Source organism: Otolemur garnettii, unplaced genomic scaffold, assembly GCF_000181295.1.
Source record: "Otolemur garnettii isolate 467f Iridium unplaced genomic scaffold, OtoGar3 scaffold00010, whole genome shotgun sequence".
NCBI classification, from domain to species: domain Eukaryota; kingdom Metazoa; phylum Chordata; class Mammalia; order Primates; family Galagidae; genus Otolemur; species Otolemur garnettii.
In genome coordinates, this window is record NW_003852405.1 from 3,519,252 (window position 1) to 3,540,679 (window position 21,428).

General features: G+C 39.3%; 1 protein-coding gene across 1 annotated transcript in view; it reads left to right on the forward strand.

Moving 5' to 3' along the window:
• The window catches only part of VAV3 (vav guanine nucleotide exchange factor 3), a 384,658-nt gene that overhangs the window by 260,876 nt on the left and 102,354 nt on the right, over positions 1-21,428 (forward strand). The window contains exons 18-19 of the mRNA XM_012801644.1: positions 5,743-5,768; positions 10,996-11,041. Coding sequence (XP_012657098.1) covers positions 5,743-5,768; positions 10,996-11,041 — 72 coding nt within the window. The remainder of the gene's footprint in view (positions 1-5,742; positions 5,769-10,995; positions 11,042-21,428) is intronic.

Consider the following 21,428-nt stretch of genomic DNA (forward strand, 5'->3'; position numbering starts at 1 on the left):
CAAATCGCAGGGACTGTAACACATGAAAGTTTATTTCTCAGACACCCACTGTTGGCTGTAGGTTCTGTGGTCCACCAGAGCACCTCCTTTCTAAGCAATGGCTTGGGGATCCAGGTGGGTTCCATCTATGTCTCCACAAACTGAAAGCCTAGCTTCCAGGGTTGCTGATTTTTAGACCCAGGGCCTGGAAGTAAGCAGTGGTACTGTCAATCACAGACCATTGGCTAAAACTAGTCACATGGCCTCGCCTTCATTACAAGGAAGGCTGGGCAGTGTAGCAGAGCACAGGGACTACTCTGCATCTGTCTCTGCCACTTGTATCCCCCCAGTAGCTTATAGGCTCCTTCCCTCTGGAAAGGTGTTTCCCATCCTTTGAGTCTACTCCTTAGTACCAAGATCAAAGTAGGCTCACTTAACATCAAGCTGTTATTGCAATATCCCCAAATATGACTACTTCAACCCAAATAAACTCCTTACTGGTGTTACAGGATGTGGCTAAATAGTAGTCATTAATCATTTGAAAATCCTCTGGAGACTTCTTCTTGTAGACATTAGCCTTCTTTGGGTGTTATTCTCCCTGGGTTTAGAAACCTTTTATATTTAATACTTTATGTCCCTTAAATTTATCTAGTCTTCATTCATCCCAAAATGATAATTACTTGGCAAAAATGCAGTGCATTCCGAATGAAGTAATCCATTCATATCAATGTACGACTATGACAGATTATTAACTTGCGTGCATTTGAAGTATGAAAAAAAGGTGTAAGTTTACTCTTTTAATAAGACAAGCCATGCAACTTGGAAACACATTTGAAGGTTTAGTGATTAGTTTGTCTTAACATCTGAGGATTTGCATGGATATAAAGGGCAGGCAGTTCCGCTCTCTTTTCCATTGAACTTGAGTTGACTCTTTCACATTCACCATGGCAACCTCAATGATCAACACATACATCAGCTCTGAAGTGTGTGCCAAAACTTTCCAACATTAATAATGCATAGGTATGAACTCCATTATACAAGCCTCTCTCAACAAGTCCGTGCAATGCCGGTGCAGTTCTGGGGTGCCATTCTTTCTCACAGTACACCACTGTGAAGTCTGATCCTAGACTGTTATGTTTTCCCCCCACTATGATACGTGGCCAAGCCCCTTTGGTCCCCTTCCTCCTTTAACATTGACCCATATAGCTTGCTTTACGTCTTCTCAGTTTAAACAAAGAAAGTAATGTTGGAAGGCAAATATTGCTGGAGCTGACAACTTTGGCTTAATGTATCTTTTCCCTGTGAGTGAGAATGCACACCTCAGCTGCTCTAACATTTAACTGAAGCAGATCCTCGTTTGTTTATCTGTTTAATCACTCTTTTATCTAGGCCAGCTACTGCTATAGCCACTCCCAACTGGAATGAAGTTGCCTGAGTGTCCTAGCAGTTTAAACATGGGAGATTCTGCTGCTTGGAAATTGCACCTCAAATTGGTGTCTGAAATGGGCTTCTTTATAAATCATACTGTGTGTTTTAGCTTAAAAGATAAGCTTTCATGATGCAATTTTATTTCAGCTGTGTTTCTACTGTGAGGCATGTTATCATGTTACTTTTACACGATGATCGATTTTATAACCAAAAAATGACTTTCGTTCTGCTTAATATTAATTACAACCTTTTGTACACATCCATCTTCTTTTATAACTCATCAAGACAAATTTCTTAACGGTAGTTATTATTTCTTCCATCTAACTATTTCGGTCAGTTTTCCGATACCTTAATAATTATTAAAGTGAATTGGAATCTATTATATGGTTGGGTTCCTGTTGGAGCTCCTGAAAAGACGTGGAATCCAGATGTTATTTATGGTTTATGGTTCATTTGTTTCTTTTGAAAACAGTACTGTAGGTGCTGGTAGTGAACATAGTGTTTGTGCAACTTTCTCCAAAATTGTATCAGTCCAACTGTCTTTTAGTTTTAATATTTTGCAGAAATAGCATGTTTGTCGTGGCGACAGGCACCTTCAGAGTCTATGCTAGTCATTACTTTTCTGTGGCCCCTTTAGAGACAAATGATCTTATTGGACATTGATATGTTAGTGTTAAGAAATAGACTTTCAGATAGGAGACAAAGCAAATTGTATAACAGGGTATGAACTGAGAGCCATTTGTGTTGGCGAGACAAATAAAATAGGACTGAATTTTATATTTAAACAAGTGAGTTATATAATGTGAGCATAAAACCTCCATGAAAATCCTTTCTCTTATATAAATATGGGCCTTGAGCGCTGTGCGGCACGGAAGACGGAGTTCTACAAAGGCTCCGTGGACCTCAGCACCTGCACTTCCCTGAACTACATTAAACCAGTTGGGACATGATGAAGCAATGCAAGTTATAAACCCCTTGGGGGGCTGTGAGTCACCACTCAGAAGGGTTCTTGAAAGGGGAAGAATGTTTTACAGTTTGATCAATCAGAGCCTGAGAAGTAGGCTGCAGGATAAGGATATGGTGAGGATTAACATTTTTGGACTTTAGAAGAAGGGAAATACCATCCAAAGAAAGTTCCCAAGAGAAAGACAGAGGCAGAATGAGGGACTTTTTTTTTTTTTTTTTTAATCATATCTCATCCAGCAGCCAAACTTTCTTCTTAGAATTCAGCCAAAGTAGATTTAATGATAATCAGCTCTTAGCATCCACCCCAGGGCAGAACTGTGGCCTGTACAGAGTTTGTTAGAGATCCAAGTGCCCACCATAGTGGTTCCATGTACACACCAAGAGGAAGTAAAAGATGGGCTTTCAGACTTCAAAATTAGAGTGACTTTTCCATAGAATACTTCATAGAAAGAAGTTCTTAACCCGTTTTTTTCAGCCAGAGTGAACTGTTTCTTTGAAAATGTCTGAAACAGTGCTGCAGTTGGTTTGTTCCTCTCTCTGGTTTCTGTTATTCTGTGTAAGTTATCAAGTGATTGCATTAAGAGAATTTAGATTATGAGAATTTAGATTACGTTTGTGACGGGTGGGGGCAAGAGTAACAGCATGGCCACTGTTGGAAGTACAGAACGTGTAAGTGAAGGACCCTGGTTAAGAGTTTCTGAATTTGGAGTAGATTCCAAGAGTTGTTGCCATTCCTTTTTCTTTTCCCCCATCCTTAGAAAATACACAGGACCTTACCAAGAGACATGACTAGAAAACAAAGTTAGACTTCCAATAGCTATTATTTATGCAGAATGCCTAGCAGATCAGAGTGCTGGCTGCTCTATGCCAAGGCCCTGACAGCAATGGGCCTCTACCTGGCCAGTGGGGTAGATGTGGCCTTGAGGATCGGGCACGATGGCAGGAAAGGGAAAGGGCATGCCCCACTGAAGAACTCATGCCCTTGGAGTGAGACTCGCTTCAGCACCCAGACCCTTCTCCACTTTTCCTATCTGGGAAACACGGACGAGGTTTTGAGACAAGCAATTCTTAGTGCATTCAATGAGAATGACGAGGAAAGCTGATTGTTTTGATGAGACCCCAAAGAGAGAAAGCAGGAGACAATGACAAGGGGGAGAAATAAGGGAAGGAGGGTTTAATAAGGGGGTCGGCCACGTCTACCAGTTCAGTCAGTGCCTCTCCGGGGCCTCACACCCTCCCACATTCTGTGATGAATCCCATGCCAGGAGCTGGCCAGCTGGCATCCTACAGGACAGGATATGAGGAGCCTGCAAGTCAGGGTATCTCTTCCTGGGTCTCCTTCTTGGGTGAAGGCATACAAGTATCCACATTGTAGATGACCACCTTAAATACCACGGTTTCCTGTTCCCGAGGAGCACCCCGAGGGCCCTTCATGGAGCACAGCATGACAGCTGCTGCCACATAGGGTTATCACAAGGTTGACGTCACAAATAAAGCACTTAAAGCATGTTGTAAGAGACCTACTTCACAAGGACAGAAAAACGCTGTATGCAAAGATCAGGAAAAAAAAAACGATACTCTTGAATTGAAATTCAAGTGCGTGTGCATTTATGAATGCCAAACTCAAAAAGTGGGGTTTCCCCATGTTAGAGGTCATGTACAAATAGCAGGGTTTTCCTCAGTCTCCTCAGATTGAAAACTTAAACTCCCCTCCTGTTTGGCGCCTCCAGCACTTTGATTCCTAGTCTTAACTCACCAGTAGGGGAATAGGGCTGTTCTGGCATATGTAGGTCTTTCTGGGCAAACCAGTGAGACAGGTAGCACAGCTACCCTATTAAGAACCCAAGTTCATCTAAGTCTGGGCCAGCCCAATGGCATTTTTATAGACCCTCTTCCCAAACCAGCCCTTGCAGGCAGTCTGTCTTATGAAACATTGTGTGTAAAAAAAAAAAAAAAGAAAGAAAAAAAGAAACAGTCAAACATCTGTGTTTCTAATGGGGAGGGAAAGTAGTAAAATAGTTTTTTGTCCAGAAATGCTCCTTTGTAAAAGCTGAAGCAGAGATACCTTCGTATGAATGTAGAAGCCATTTATCTGTGAAAGCCAAGGTGATGGTGTTTCAAATGGACAAAAGGTTGTGTTCTTGACTTTTCTCCAGGAAGGTGACTTTCTGCTCACGGATCTTCTATTTCCATTAATTGGAAATTGTCCTTTAAAAAAAACAAACAACAAACTGGAGGAAAAATTAAGAAACAAAGCAAAACACACACGCCTATACACACAAGCCAACCTCCTGCTCCATGCCCCGGGCAGTGTTCTTGTGTAAAGCAATCTGTGGCAGCTAGTCAAGCATCTTGGCAGGAGTTTTCCCCTTGAACTCTGGCTGCAGAGCTTCTTAGAACCGCTTAGAGAAACACCTTACAGAGCTCCCATTTAGGTCTGCCCTTGCTCTCCTGGTCTGTTTCTCTTGGTTTCCCCTTCTCTTTTCCGATCCTTTTTTAGGGGATCATTTTGGATGGGGATTGTATAGGCCTAGGAGCACAGGGGTGAGGGGTTTCCCTCAGTCTGGAGAAATACAACACATATACAAGGTGCTCGTGGGAAGGGGCAAAGGAGGAAAGATCCTGGCCCCAGTTCTCCACGTGCTGTGTGTGGTTGTACCCCCAGAGCGACCCTTTGCCATTCCGCCACATTCCTCACCCAGAGATCCCAGGGCCCTTGATCACTGTTAGGTATTTTCAGGAACTGCAATGGAAGAAGTGCTTGTTGCTCCTATTTCTAGAGAATTCAACTAAGTATGAAAGGAAAATTGACCATCAGCATAGAATTCTGACTCAGTTTAAATTTTAATCTTTAAATCAACTTATATTCCTTCCAAAATTAAAGTAAGAGTTAAAGCCACGTAATGGAAAACAATTCATGTGGAATGTGCCCCTGTATTAAATTGGCAGTTGTTACAGTTAATGCAATACCTTTGTTAACTTGGTGTGTTTATACTCTTAAAATGAGATGTAGCGAAAGCAAGGGTCCATTTAGCTTTTCTCTCATGCATATAAATTTAGTACAAGCCCTTGTTTTAAGGAGCTTTATGTGGTTGAATTGACATTGCTTACTAAACAATTGGAAAAGTTAAGCATAACCTAGAAGTCATTTAAAACTGTGAGTCACTTTCCAGACAAGCCAATAAGGTAAGAGAACCTGGGTTGCAAAATAATTACCAGCCCAGCCTGAGGGACCCTGGAAATATATTACGGGTATCAGTTAAGAAAACAAAGCAGTGCTGTTTTACTACTCTGCAGAGAACAAGCTAAGGTTGCTACCCAAACCAAACAACTTGACACTGACAATGCCAATTTTTACGTTTGTTTCAGAACCAGGGACGCTCAAACTACCGGAGGTAAGATTCACATTAAATTTTTTTTTTTTATATAGAACCTTTGCATTTCATGTTGTTTGCTAACTTAACCAGGCCTGAGCTTTTGCAATGTTAAATGTGCCTTTAAAAATGAATCGAAAGTAGAAATAGAGGGAACCAGCAAGAGCCTGTGAATAAAATGCACGAGTTAAATCACAGAGATTTTCAGCCACTGTCCAAAGGTGTGAGGGGGAAGGAAGATGTGAATATTTAGTGTAAGACTGGGTGTGAATTGGGGCACCCAGAACAGAGGGAAGGGCGGCCGTCCTTCCAGGAAGTGGGTCCCAGCCTAAGACGTTCCTCCCAACATTTCCCAGTACTGGCAATTCTAACATTATTGATTAAGGATATGGCTTTGTGTTTCTAGCAGTTTCCATTTGAACACAAACATGATTAGTATTATGTCCTGCTGATAAAATCAAGATCTGATAACATGTCCTTTTGGTTTAACACACAGTCTAATTCCTAATGGCTTTGAAGTTTGTAATCCCTATTCGCTGTCAGAATAAAGTTAAAATACCAAAGAATAAAAAATATGGCAGACCCCAGACTACCATTGCCTGGCTCTTTAACCAAAGTAACAGATTTCTCACCAGACCCTCTCATAATTACCATAGCAAAAACATTTAAAAAAAAATAGCGAAAAAGAAAATATAAAGTGTTTGTGATATTTATGTGAACCAAAAATACTATAGTCTGAGAATTTTAGAAAAACAGAATGCCAAAAATTATCACGTTATTTTAACATGTAACAATTGTCTCTTTAGAAGTCATATAATAGGATGTTTTTTAAATAAAGTAGTATTTACAGAGTTGGTAAAAACCAGCAAGATGTCATAAAAGGCACCTGTTTTTACTTTTTTGTACTAGTACACGCTGTGTACACATAGGGTATCAAGAGTGTGAATGAAGAAGCTTATAGGTACCTACACAGTGCATCTGCTCACTGTATTGTAGATTCATGAGTCTTGATCAAGGAATTCATAACAAAATAATATTTTAAAAAAGGCCTCGCAAGTTCCTTTAGGGCTAACATAAATTACCTACAGTTTCTGTTAGTGTTTTGCCAACAGGTAAGTTATTTTTTTTTAATCAAAGCTATCAGGATTTGTTAAACACCAGCAATCAACTTCTTTCACTTACTCTCATGTGGTTAATATATAATTGAAACAGGTACCTTGTCGAGCTCTGAACTTTAACTTGGTGTTACTTAACATTTATCCTGGTAGGTGTATGTATTTTTCCCCCCAAGGAAGACAGTTTTATTTTAATTAAGTAATGTGAAGTGGGTGTGTTTACCGAAGGAAAGTGTGCTAATAAGAAGTGGTTAATAATTTTCACATGACGTTAAATAATTCTCGCAGGTACTTTTATACTTTTAAAAAGTATGTGGAAGCCCATTATGAAATGAATTAATTTTCACATTGTTTTTCTTTTTTAAATTACAGCATCAGTTTTTAGTGACTTGCTCAACTTTCAAGTATAATAAGGGTCATTTTTATATAATGCGTGGCTGTGCTAACAATCTTTATTTTGGATGGAGAATTATAGCCATTTGTTATACTGGCCAGTTCCTTTGGAACTTTGGTTTGGGGAAGAAGCATGGAACAGAATATAAGGAAGGACACGCAGCGGGCTTCATGATCAGGGATCTCGCACAAATAAAGAGCAGTGCTCTTTTGTAAGCTCTGTGGTTTTTATTTTTTCCCTCTCTTGTGGGCCTTCTTTTCTCTCCATGTGTCAATTTGTAGTCCTTTTCTGTTTTCCTCTCAATAGCTAAGATCATGACTTTTTTATTTTTGACTTTCATACTTACTCTCAAGGTAGGCAGCGTTCAGTAGCTGCAGGATCGGTGGGCCTCTGCACCCCTGCCTGGGGTGTTCCTCTCCCAGTGCGTGCTGGGGCAGATCTTCAGGAAGCCCCTCTGACTCCTAGAAGGAAGTTTATCACTTCGTATCTGTTCAGTTACTTTAAGTTCATTCCACAGGTTGACAGGCAGAAGGACCAAAGTCAGCTTCCATATAGCAAAGGAACCTTTGTTTGTGTTATTGGTAAATCAACAGAGAATTAGGTTTTTTTGCCAAAAGAGGTCATAGGTAATGAAGCCAAACAATAACTACCAAGTGCTTACAAAACCTCTACTTTTAGGTAGATCGAAGGAGATTGAGAAAGTTGTAAAGAATGATGCTTATCGCCTTCAGAACCATGTGGGGCTGCAGCTGAGAGCCCCACAAGGAGGGGGGCCACTAGGCACCAGACGTGCCCGCCCCTCTTGCCTCCTTCTTCCTGTTGGGGACAAGGGCCTGTCCAGCTCTGCCCTGAGCTTTGGTTGGGGAGGGGAGTATGTGGCCAGAGATGACAGGATGAAATTGAAATTTGCATTTTAAAATAGTTCAGAATTTTCTGACAAGCATTTCCAAGCTTTTTTACAATATGAAATGCTCTGTAGGTCCTTTTGTTTTCATGATCTACAAAAACTCATACTCTAAATGTACTTGGTCTTATGAGAAGTTGAAAATTCCTCCGTTTTTTTTTCTCCTTAAATTCATCAGATCATAGTTCATTAAAATACCCACCTTTCCTGTAGACAGATTTCTGTTTCCAAGGTGACTGATTTTCAGTGACTTTTCAGGAGGAAGAATCTAAAACATAAATAGTAAGGCATTAACTTAATATAATAATTTATTCTTTGTATGAATTTAAACATTCAGGATACCATGAGGTTGATAATAATGGTAATACTAATAAGCTATCAATTAATAATTCTTATCATAACACTTAACATAAATTAATTCATTGATTTCCTACTACAAACCCTATGAAATAGCTATTATTATTATCCCCATTTTCTAGATGAGAAAACTAAGTTACAGAGATATAAACTAACGTGCTTATGATCACACAGGTGCAGAGAGGCAGGGACTTATTCTAGTCTTATTCCGGAGTCCATACTCTTAATAATGGTGGGATGGTTTATTTATTTATTTTTTTGCTTTTTTCCCCTTTTATTAAGTCATATATACATAGATCATGAATGCACTTATGCATTTGTGGGGTACAGTGTGTTGATTTTTTATATAATTTGGAGTGCTTACATCAAACTAATCAACATACCTTTCACCTCATTTACTTAATTACTGTGTTAAGACATTTATGGAGAATAATGGTACTGTGTTGCCTGTTTTAGCCCTAACTTTTTTAGAGTTGCTCTTGAACTCAGGTCTCTTTTTCACATTTGTGTGGTTCCTAAATAGTACGTGTTTAGGGATTCTGGGGATCAGACCAGAATGTTGAATTCCCTCCTTGACTTCCTAGCACTTTGATAGTAGATGGCCTGAGACCAGGAGAAGGGCAGCTTCTATCCTAGGCTAAGGAGGTGGGGGGACGCTGCACCACTTGAGCTTCTTCTTGACCCATCCACTATCACTAAGACTTTAAAAAAAATTTTAAGGGTGGTGCTGGTACCATATGCTGGAGGTGGCAGGTTCAAACCCAGGCCCAGCCAAAACCTGCAAAAAAAAAAAAAATTCTTTTTAAACCCCAAACAAAAATGGGGTATGTAGGAAGGAAATAGATGCAAGATACCCATCCTTATATAGAGTATTTTCCTGTTGACAATATTGCCAATTGTGTTGTCCTTTATAGAGAGAGCTCCAAAAAAGAGATTATCAAATTTCAGGTAGGAAAGAGTTTTTCTTTGAAAGCAGTTTTCTTTCATGTTATCAGATCCAAATCTGTGCAGAAATCCAGAGTAACATTTTCCTCTCTCTCAGGGACTCTCTTTACTTAGAATAGTAGGCCTGGTGCCCTGTCCCATCCCATCTTGCTCTACATCAGCGGTTCTCAACCTGTCTGTATTAAAGGGCCGCGGCATTAGGAAGGTTGAGAACCACTGCTCTATATAGCTTCGGCACTGATGGTAATCCTCTTCTAGTGGTTTTCAAATCTATGTTGAAAGTAGTTAGAGTTGTGGCAGGTGCCTGTAGTCGCAGCTACTTGGGAAGCTGAGGCAAGAGAATCCCTTAAGCCCAAGGGTTTGAGGTTGCTGTGAGCTGTGATGCCACTGCACTCTACCGAGGGCAACAGTGAGACTCTGTCTCAAGAAAAAATAAAAAATAAGACAAATAAAATTGACTTTGCAAAGTAAAAAAAAAAAAAAAAAGAAAGTAGTTAGAGTAAAAGCAAAACTTACAGTTTCCAATTTCCTTTCGCCTGGGAACCCCGAGAGTCTGTTGAAAATGGCTTTGAGGACCTTTGGAAGCTGAAGACCCTCGTTTTAACTTGTGAATGGCAACGACAGAAGGAACCTGAGGAAACCCCTTGGCTAATGTGCGCTTAACACAGCCACGTGTGCTCTGAATGACACCACATCTCCAGACCCCAGCACACACCCTAACACACATAGACAGAAAATGGCTTCTGTGAAAATTCAGATTGTATGATAGTCATGGACCCAGCATTTCATCCGGTTGTATAATAACACGTGAAAATCATGTCCTCCTTCAGTAGTGAGATTCCCGTAGTTAGTAGGTGGGAATGAATTTAAAGCCTGTGAAATCAAACATATAACCATGCATTTTCAAAGATTTAACATCTCTTAGTTCTCATCTCAGCTATAATTTGTGTAATACGTAGTTTTCTTATGGATTCCTTTTCTATAATAATAATAATAACAACTTTTCTGGTTCATGAACCCTATGTCTGGTTTGTTTTTCTAAGGTATTCAGATGTAACTGGTCTTAATTAAAACACCATTTTCATTTAAGGGTTTGCTAAAATGAGAGCTGGAAGGTCTTTGTTCTGAGGGTGTCTACCTTTTCAGTGTCTGTCAGGCCCTGTAAATAGCTGAGTTAGAGTTTGGGGAGATCAGGTTAAGGCTACGTTCATGTGTCTTTGCTGGGAACCTTTTCTAACCAAGAATGACTGCTTGAGCTTTGTTCTTGTAGTGCCTGGAGTTAGCAAGCAAAAATGTTTCTTTTTCTTAGTGTTCTAAGTTATCAGTGACTTATGAAATGTAATGATCTTCATGTGAAAGACTTGCTAGAGAAGCCAGAAGGTTAAATTATGAAAGTAAACTTTACAACCATGTCTTGATCAAATGTAGCCACGCTTTTAAGTGGAAAAAGTGCAACCTTCACTGGCTTTCCTACGTAATTTAATAGAGCAACATCCCCACCACATCTTCGTTTCATTTTATTTTTCTTGCCAGAAACGGACCAATGGACTCCGAAGACATCCCAGGCCGGTGGACCCAGGTGTGTTTCTGATTAAACATCCTCTAATCGGGACTTCAGTTCAGCGATTGTGAGAGTACATGGGAATGGCTGTGGAAAGTCAGGCATGGGGTCGGCCTTTGTTTCTCAGTTTGGTGTGTAATGTGTGACCAGGAGGCCATAGTTGGATGTGTAAATCATTCACACGATGAGTAACCACCAGTACCATTCACTTCCCACAGTCAGCAGTTGAGCTGGTTATTTGCTTCCTGCACAGCCTCAGGGTGCCTGGTTAATGCTCACCTATCCAGCACCCTCCCCCTGCTGCCTCCTAATCTGGTAAGAAAGTCGTCCTGCTGGCCAGCACTAGTGTTTTCTAAATGAGTAACGGAGAGCATAGAACAAGCAAATCGCACCCTCCCCATTTGGGAAAATTTCTTTATTCTATATCCTATTTTCTAATAGAAGATTGGTTTTTAGGACTTGATGAACAACTTTCTTCTCTGGAGACCAGTTATTTGCTTGCAGAAAACATTCAGTTGCCCTGTCATTATCTTAGTATAATTGTCTTTTTATCCATTAAGCAATGTATTCCACAGTTTAATTACCAAAGATCTTAAACGTGTGATCCTTTTGTGAGTAAAAGGTATTCACAACTAAAGGATTCCAAATACATAAAGTTTATCATGAATGAAGTAGAACATGAAATACAGAGTAATCCTTGCTGTAAAATAATCTGGATTAGGTGTTTTGTTTTCTCATCATAAACGAAGTTCACTGAGTTGTAAAGTCTAGGTTTCAAAGCGTTGTAGCATATAACTGCAACCACACCCAGGGAAGCCGTGCCAGTGTATGAGCTGTTTGAGATTTATGGGAGCTTGGTTGCTTCTGGCTAGAAATTGCCTTGGTTGTGTCCTGAGATCTGTTGAAATCTTTGAACTACAGAACAAAATTGAGACTATTAAAACAAAACAAAACAGGGGTTCTGGTTCACTTTGTAATAATTCTAATTGTCCTGAGACAATTCCCTTTGCAGAGGACTCTGCAGTAACATTCCAAAGTGATTTCTTCTGTTCCCCTTAGTAAGAGTATACAACTGTGAACAGACTACTTTTTGTCTTACATTGTATGTTCTGGTGTTTCCAGTTCAGAAAATTATCTAACCATTATAAGTGTTTGTTTTTTTTTAAATGGAGTTTTCTTTTATGGACACTTGTCCCCCGGGCAATGCATTTCTATATTTCTAGTATGTCAGTAGGCACGTATCTGTCTCTTCACAACTTACTATATCGTTGACAGTTTCTGGGATCCCTCAGATTATTCAAAGGAAAGTATGGTAAATTCACAGATTATAAATATGGCAAAGTAGACCAGTAGGACATTTACCTCCTTTATCGTAAAGTTAATGGCACTGTGTAGGTCCAGCTCTTCTGGTACTTTCTATTTGTCCAAAGATTTTAGAACTTCATAAAGAATAAACTTACAAAACTGCTATTGCATGCTGTGTTTGTAAGAATATATAGTAGTTTTCTGTTAGGTATAATGAATAGATATAAGGTTTTTTTTTTTTTTTTCACTTTTGCACATTTTTGGAAAAAACAAAATACATGTTAATGATCTTGCCTGTGGAAGCTGGTGATGTGATGACACCTGTTTCTCCCTGTAGCTGTCTTTTGATTTAGACTAGAATTATGTGTTGAAGGTTGCTTGATTTTTGCATCTTGGCCTCCTTCTGCTGGCAAGGTGCAAAACTTCTTTGGTCAAAGTGAACCGTTGCTTGGTGATGATCTTGCCTTGACCCCGATGTGGCTGTTGTTCAGCTGATCTTCATGGTTGTGTGGGAGATGTCTCATCCTGTATGTTTAAACAAAGGGTTGGGGAAACCGAGACTGCATGAGCAAACATCTAAGGTACATTTTCTGCTGTTAATGCTTTTACCATGCAAGTTCTTTTGATTTTTTTTTCTTTCTTCTAGCTAATTTAGTTGACCTATCCATGTGCTAATACACTGCTTTCCAGGGCCTGTTTTAGGGTGGCTTGTAAAAAAAACTGGTTAAACAGTTTGGGAGGCCAGGTGTTACCACTTCATGAGGTCCAGATTTCAGAGCTGTGTGCAAAGGTAAATGAATCTTCTCCATAGACCCTTTGTCTTGGAAAGGAACTTAATGCATCGTTCCATGGGTAGTAGGTACTTGATAAAATGTTTGCTGCATGAATTAGTGAATAGCCATATACTTTTCCTGTATGCCTTGGCTCTCCTGCTTTTTAAATTCTTCCTGCTTGATGTGCTAATGGAACACGACAACATAGTCTGGTGGTGGGAAGCCATGATGCCTGGGCTCGGGATCAGACTTAGCTATTCACTTGCTGTTTGACCTTCAGCCATTTGCCTCCTCTCTCTGTGCTGTGGTTTCCTCACTGGTAAAAGGAGGTCTGGTAACAGTTTCTACCTGACAAAGTTATTGTGAGCATCACACAAGTTAATACATGTACTCGTGAAAGTACCCAGTGTGTAGTCAACGCTCGGTGAGAGCAAGGATTATATTAATTAGCTTATATTGCAGTGTGTTATTGCATATCAGATATTTTCTCACGTGAAGAAGTCATAATATTTGCCTGTTATTTCTTTTCAAACAGACTCTGAGTTTTATGTTGAATTTTCATTCAAGCAAGGAGTTACATAATCGCAGTCATTTTCATGTTTGTTACCATTCCCCGCTTACCTGGTAGATATCATGATCTTTTTCTCATCTTTACCAATAGACACAATCAGTGGTTATGGTTGAGAAATTTTTTTTTTAGTGAAATTATTAGTGTGTGATTTCATTAAAGAAACAGAGAAAGGAAGGCTCCCAAGGTTGAAAGGGTATTTTTCGAGCCTAAGCAAGATGTGAGCTGTAGGTTTGTATTGTAGCTTGTTCATTCCCTTAAAACATTTATTCTGTATTACTAATTGTGGTTAATCTTTATAGATTATTTGCAAATGGCTTTGCTCTACTATTTTAATCTTCTATTGTATTCTAAGGAACTTATCAATGTATGATCTTGACTGCTTTTATAACTATAGTAATGTGTTAAATGCAAATGTTGATACCACTTTTGGATTTCTTAAATATAGCAGGGTATTTTCATCAGTTTATGCTTTCTTTTTTCCTGAGACAGATGTTGGCATCAGAAAAATAACACTTATAACAGACAGATCAATTATTTCAGGAACACGGAGGTGCTAGGCCTTTTTCAAGAACATGAGATCATAAATCTCAAGAAAATCTGAGCACGGGTGCAGTATTTTTCACCTAAAGTGGCACTCAAGGTCAAAGTTACCAATTAAATTTTAATATTGAGCTTTAAAGATTTCCTTCTCTCAAGTTTAACAGATAGAAGATTTATTTCAGTTTGCATGTGTCAAATGCCTATGCCAGGACATTTTATTGAGTCCAGGTTTTTAGACTATTGCAAAATTGTCTTGTATTTGTGGAATTCATAGCATCCTGTATTGAGTCCACAGTTCCTAGCTTTTAAAAAAGTCAGGCCATTGTTCTGTGTTGTGCCGCCTGGAGATTAGATTGCGCAGATGGGAAATGTTTAGGTTGCTTACTCTTTCTGATCTTAAGTTACTGGTGTGCTTTGCGATAACCTTGAATAGTAAATGAACAGATAATGGTTAAATTGATGAGTCCTTCCTCAGAGCTCTTGCCTCTCATGTTCACTGTTCAACTCTTGATTACAAAGAGATACATGGGGCTTAGAAACACTGTCTTTTGAGAGTCACCAAGGAGACATCTGACTGTTTCTTAGCAAAGACATCATCAAAGACCGTCCCTTTCTCTTTCTCTCTGTTAGGTGGTTAGGATATATGATGCCCACTATTATTGTGGGTTCTTGTATGAAAAAAGAAATTCAAGGAATCTTCATTTCTTTATCAGCTTCCTTTCTTACATGATGTGAAGCCCAGGGATATCATTATTTATAAAACATGTCTCCTGTCCATAGGACTTGATATTCTACCTAGGAAAGAAAAGATGTAGACACAAAGTTTGATTCTATAACTGCATGTTACCATGTATGTAAATACATTGAAATGTTACACGATATTTTCTATATTTATCTTTTATAGTATGACATAGTATCTTAAAATAATTAAATATAAAATAAATAGTTAAACGATTACACAGTATGTGCAAAAAAGCAACACGTATTAGAAGAGAGAAGCAAAGGTGAGCTCCAGCTGCTTTTACCCTGGGTTATGTGTAGATGTTTCCATTTATGTTAATAAAAATATTGTTATGGGGGTTTATTGCATTGAATTACAATTTAATACTACCTGTAACTCTCCTTTTTGCTTTAATTTCCAAAGATTATGTACTCATTCCAAATCTAAACAGAATTGTGGGTTCCTTTTACATTTGCTTTTAAACATAATATGAATATGCTTCCTAGAGAAATGTTACATTTTAGTTTCCAAATAGAATACGCTGATGAGAAAAATGGCAACCTAGGACTTTAAAAATCCTGACTCTAAAAATACATGTTTTCTTTTTTCTTATCTGAGGGAGACAAGTGTATATTCTTGAAGGTTTTAGTAAACGAGCTTCTGTCTATAATAAATAAGTAAAAAAGTTCCCATAGATTATAACATTTCCATATTAATCAGTCAATTCTACTTCTGTCTTTTCTGTCACCTCCAAAACTCATTTCTCATCAACTATAAATCCTAATCTAAATATTAGGAGCATAATTGTAAATGTGTAAAAATACATTTCACATTGAAAGAAATGAACTTGAAAAAACTGGGACAGTAAACCCAGTGATTAAGATTCATTGCAGAGAAATGAGAACTCCAAGCTGTGAACGAAGGCTGGGGAGCATGCTCTGGTTTTTAAAATAGCTGATTTTTCCCCCCAGCTTCTATTAAACTATGGACAATAAGACTCGATTTGCACAAAGGCCGTTGATCCTCTTGTAGTTATTTTCGGGACTACCTTTCTGATTCTCCTTGCCATGATAACAGACTTCTCAAATGAGCGTCACAGTCCCTAGCTTGCATCTTTTTTGGCTTGAGAAGGATTTATTTTTCCCTTTCAAGGCTCATTCTGAGTTCACAAAGGATCACCACTGCTGTTGTCTGACAGGTCTGTACACGCCTTGCCAAGCCAGTCTTTCACACTGCTCAGGTACCTTCAGTATAAGAACAAAGGTGAGGTGAATATTCAAAGATGGACCTGGGGAGCTTTTGGATGGGAAACAGGGCATCAGTAATGTGATTGTTGAAATAATAAGATGTTTGCGTTATAATATCCAGAATCTACTTCTGCGCCATTTATGCACTTCTAACAATGTCTGTTATTGTAGTAGTAGTTCTATCTTTAGAAGATAACGTATGTATCTATTAAATATGTAGACAAAAGATTCTGAAAAGGAGGTCTTGAACCTAGTGAGCTACTTTGAACATTTGTCATTAATAAAGTTCTCCTTATTTAGACCTGAACTTCCTCTGCTGTATCTGTGGCCATGATAGTTGACTATTACTGTGTTTCAGAAAAAAATAAAGAATGTGCCATGTAATACTAAGTAAACAAAGAAATTTCAGGAATTTCTTATGAGCCAACAACCTCTGAGAGCTAGATAGCCTTGTTTCAGAGCTTAGACCTAAAGAAACTTAATTGAAAAGGAAACATTTGGGTCAAAACATAGTGGTTTCCATTAACCATATGGTATCCAGCTGATATCAGGACATTGATAAGGTCATCCTTAATACACGTTATTAATCACATTAACTAAAATATTGGAGTGTGCTTTATGGAATTTCTGTCCAATGACTCCTATTGGCAATTTCAGTATGTGCAAACCAGGTTAATTTTTAAATTTGTATTTTGAAAGACAAGCTTACGTTAGGTTCTTAGAATTGCTTATACAGATCATTTTTCTTTTGAGACTAATTCTTTTTCTCTGTATAGATATTAGAAACATATGAAAGTTTCCTCACCTTTGAGGAACTTGGACTTTTGTTGAGGTGATCAGACATAGGTTACGGTGTGCAGCGTGTGATGAACTATCATAGCGTGTGGTGGAGGTTATGAACGGTTTGGTTGGCTGTGCATGCAGATAAGGGAAAATTCATTGCGAGCAAAAAAGGACTCAGGGCAAGAAAACAAAATACCTAACGGTTACATCAGTAAAAGTAAATTTACTAGTACTACAAATGTTAAAATGAAATTATCAGTCTGTTACTAGGTTTGGGTCAGTTAGCTCTATATCAACCTACAGGGTTTTGCTTACTAAGTGACATAAACCCATTTCATATTTGTTCTAGAAAAAAAAGTATGTACTGACTTAGGTAAGTAGGACGTCTAGATTGTTTTGGCTTCAGGTAGGGTTGGATCCAGGGGTTTAACTTAGTATCATCGGAGTCCAGTCTCTCTCTGTCTCTTGGTTCTCTTTTCTCCTTTGTTGACTTCCTGTCAGCAGGTGCCTCAGGCAGGCTTGTTTGGAGGCAAAGTTGTCCATTAGTCATTCTCAGAGTGCATTGTTCCCACAGCTAGTGAACTCAGAGAAAACAGACTGCCTTTTCCCAGGAAATCTAGCAAAAGTCCCTAGGAGGGCTTCAGTTGGCCTGGCCTAGACCACATGCTCATTGCTGCAGCAATCACAGTAGCCAGAATGCCCGGTGACTGGCCAGCCTGGTTTCTGTGCCAGCTTCCCACTTGGAGAGTGGGGCTGAGTTAGCTTATCCATGTGGAATTCATTTTCTATAATTCAGTGTTTACAAAAGAATGCAGGAGGGAAAAAGATAAGGCTGGTTTTAGCAGATCATAATGCACATGTGTTACTGTGTGCAGCAATTTTCAGACAATTTCCATCTTTGGGCATAACCGTGGCTGGGGTTCCCACCTCACTTTGTAAAATTTGTGGGCTCTTCTTTTTGACTACTGCTTTGTGATATCAAAAGAGAAAAATCTGGAGGAATGTACCTAACCCAGGAACTGAAAATTCCCAACAAAGGCTCCTCTCAACTGGCAACTTGAGTTTGCAGTGATGCCAAAAAGCCAAGTATTTTTGCCATACAGTTGACCTTCTGATCTAATGACCCTGGCATTGTACCTAAAATACCAAGTTAATATTCTCCCTCTCCTTTTTTTTTTTTTTTTTTTTTTTTGAGCCAGAGTCTCACTTTTTCACCTAGGCTGGAGAACCTTGGTAGCAGCTTAGCTCACAGCAACATCAGACTCCAGGTTTCAAGTGATCCTCCGGCCTCAGCCTCCCGAGTAGCTGGGACAACAGATGCCTATTACAATGCCTGGCTAATTTTTCTATTTTTAGTAGAGATGGAGGTCTTACTCTTGCTCAGGTTGGTCTGGAACTCTTGAGCTCAAGCAGTCTTCCTGCCTTGGCCTCCCAGAGTGTTAGGATTACAGGCATGAGCCAGCACGCCTGGCCAGTATTCTCCTTTTAATGTCAGTGTGGTTTCTAGATGGTGATAATCCTTTGTTCTTACATACATATTAGAATAAATTAATCCATCGACCTTTCATCTCCAGAGGAAGCCCTGGGCATGGATTTGGATTTGAATCCTGCCTTTCTACTTACTAGTTGTAGAACCTTGGGCAAGTAAACATGTTTTATCATCTCTAAAATGGGGGTAACAGTAGCTGCCACCTCCTTGTGTCATTATGAAAGTTCAATGAGATAACATGTCACGCATTCCCAGTGTGGGTGTGTGGCACACATCCCATAAGAGAGACATGGCTACAGCTTAGGCTTTGTGCAGAGTGCAAGCAGTGTGGCCTAATTGTGTGTGTGCCCTCATATTAATCAGAAAAAATCCCCCAAATCAAATGCAAATACTGCTACCCTAACTAATAAAATATGCACCATTTCCTAATAACAAAATAAAAAAACTTTAACACATGGTAAACACTCTGTAAATGGTGGTGGTAGTGATGTTTATTGTTAACAGACACACACACATAAACACACAGTAATATTGGTTTTCTATTGCTACATAAGAAGTTATCATAAATTTAATAGTGTAAAACAGGCATCCTCAAACTACGGCCCGCGGGCCACAAGCGGCCCGCCTAGGACATTTATCCGGCCTACTGGGTGTTTTTGCTGCCACTGCCTGTCCTGCTTAGCAGCCGACTCATCCTGGGGCCTGCAGTCTGGCCCTCCAATGGTCTAAGGGACAGTGAACTGGCTCCCTGTTTAAAAAGTTTGAGGACCCCCTGGCATAAAACATTTATTATCTGAGTCTGTTTCTGTGAGTCAGAATTTGGACATGGCTTAGCTGGGTTCTCTGCTTCAGGGTTTCTTCCAAGACCTTACTTAACCTGTTGTCTATGGCCAGAGCTCATCTGACAGCTCAGCTGGGGCAGGGCCTGTTCCCCTTGGGCTATTGAAATGAAGGCCTCACTCCCTGGCATACTGTTGGCCGGAGACCGTCCTCAGTTCCCCAACATGAGTGCTTGCTTCATCAGAGTATGGAAATCAAGAAGGCAATAGAGTTTCCTAGCAAGGTGGAGACTCAAATTTATATAACACAGTCACAACAGTGATGGCCTAACATGTTGGCCATATTCTTTTGACCAGAGGGAAGTCACAGGTCCTACCTACATTTGGGAAAGGGGAATAAATAAACATGTGAATACCAGGAGGATCATTGGAGTTTTTTTGCAGAGGGATCCAAAGCTCTGAGAGGTTAAATAAGTCACCCAAGGTCATACGACACCAGGTGGGTGCCAGACTTAATTGCAGTGCCTTTGGCTCCAGGGACCTTATCCTTTTAGACATCTTCTATGTGCCATACTAATGCTAAATTTTGGATGAGAAACCTTGTTTCCTGAGGTTTAGCTGCATAGTACAGTGCAAATTAGCAGTGGGATCTGGTCTGTTTTTCAGAGTTCATTAGTGGCTGCTGTTACCAAGCAGATTTATGGATGATTTTATTTTATGCATTGTTAATTTTGAAAATGTTAATCTGAAATTGCTACAGTATTTCAATTAATTTGGGCGATTAAAATTTAGCACCAGAAGAATCCCTAGCAGAAGATAAGGCAGCTAATTAGAGGTTCTGAAACAAACAACTGTAGACCTTGGCACTGAAACACACTGGGTTGATGACACCCAGCAGAACTCACTCTGCTTAGCAGTTTGGAAATGGAAAGAATAATTTCTGGCAGTCTAAATATTAAACTTGAACATAATTGAATTTTTTAAAAAGCTATTTTAAGGAGTTAACTATTTGTTGTATCATTTTTTAATGTCAGGCAGTTCTGAAAAACCCCCTTTGAATTATTTTTCAATATTGTTGGATAACTATTGCAGTGACAGGCATTCAGTCGGTACTTGCTATCTGAATGTTATTTAAAGGTGAGACAGCACATACGTTTTTAAAATAATAAATACTGTCTAAAATGGGGGTAATAGTAGCAGGCACCTCCTAATGTCATTACCAGTTTTGCATTTTGAAATATTTATTCTGAACAATCCAGAAAATACAAGGAAATATAGAAAAGTTGCCTGGACAGATTGTCTGTGATCCTCTTACTTGGATCATCACCCTTTATACTTTTATTTTGTTAGGTCCTTTTTCCTGCTATTATTTCTTTCTTGTTATATAACCTCCTGTTTATGAAATGCCTGTATTTTCAGTTTGGTATTATGTTTTATCACCTTGTTTCATGAGCATATTTGTTTATTCATTTGTTCATTCAACCATTTGACAAGTGTGCAGACGTGGTGTTGAGGGTGCAGGAAGGAACAAGATGTGTTTTCCCTTCTGGGACACACAGTGTCCTGGAGCAAAGGTAATCCTGAAGATTTGAGATCAGGGAAATACAGTGGCTAGGCTTAAAAGAGGCAGGACCTTTATATCGGTGATCACATTAGGATCTGATTCTACACTGAAACCCAGAATCTATGAGCAGGGGATTAACAGGGTGTGAACAGAGATAAGAGGGTTGAGGTGGAGAGAACAGATACAGCAAAGACCCTGAATGGTTTGGGTTGGAGAGGGAGAGCCATGCATGAAGGGAACTGAGAGAAAACTTAGGCAAGATCTTTGTCAATCCATACTAAGAAACATACCTTTATTCTCAAGAGTAGATTGAGCCTTTGAAGGACTTTAACTAGGGGAGTGACATGGTTATCTAGGACTGGCTGAAAAGACCATCCTTGCCATACTCTGAAGGAAATCTTGAATCATTAAATACTCTTCAAGAAAATGTGAAGTGGTATTAGCATAATTTATTGTTGGACATTACTCTTTCTAATTTTAATTATTATAAGTACTACTTTAAGGAATATCTATTGCTGGGGTCCCTCCCCAGGGGCAGGGTCCATTAAGACCTGTGGATCTGGCAGCGATCCACTGAAGAAATATAAAATTAGAAATGACAAGAGATAAACAGACAAGACACACAGAATAGCA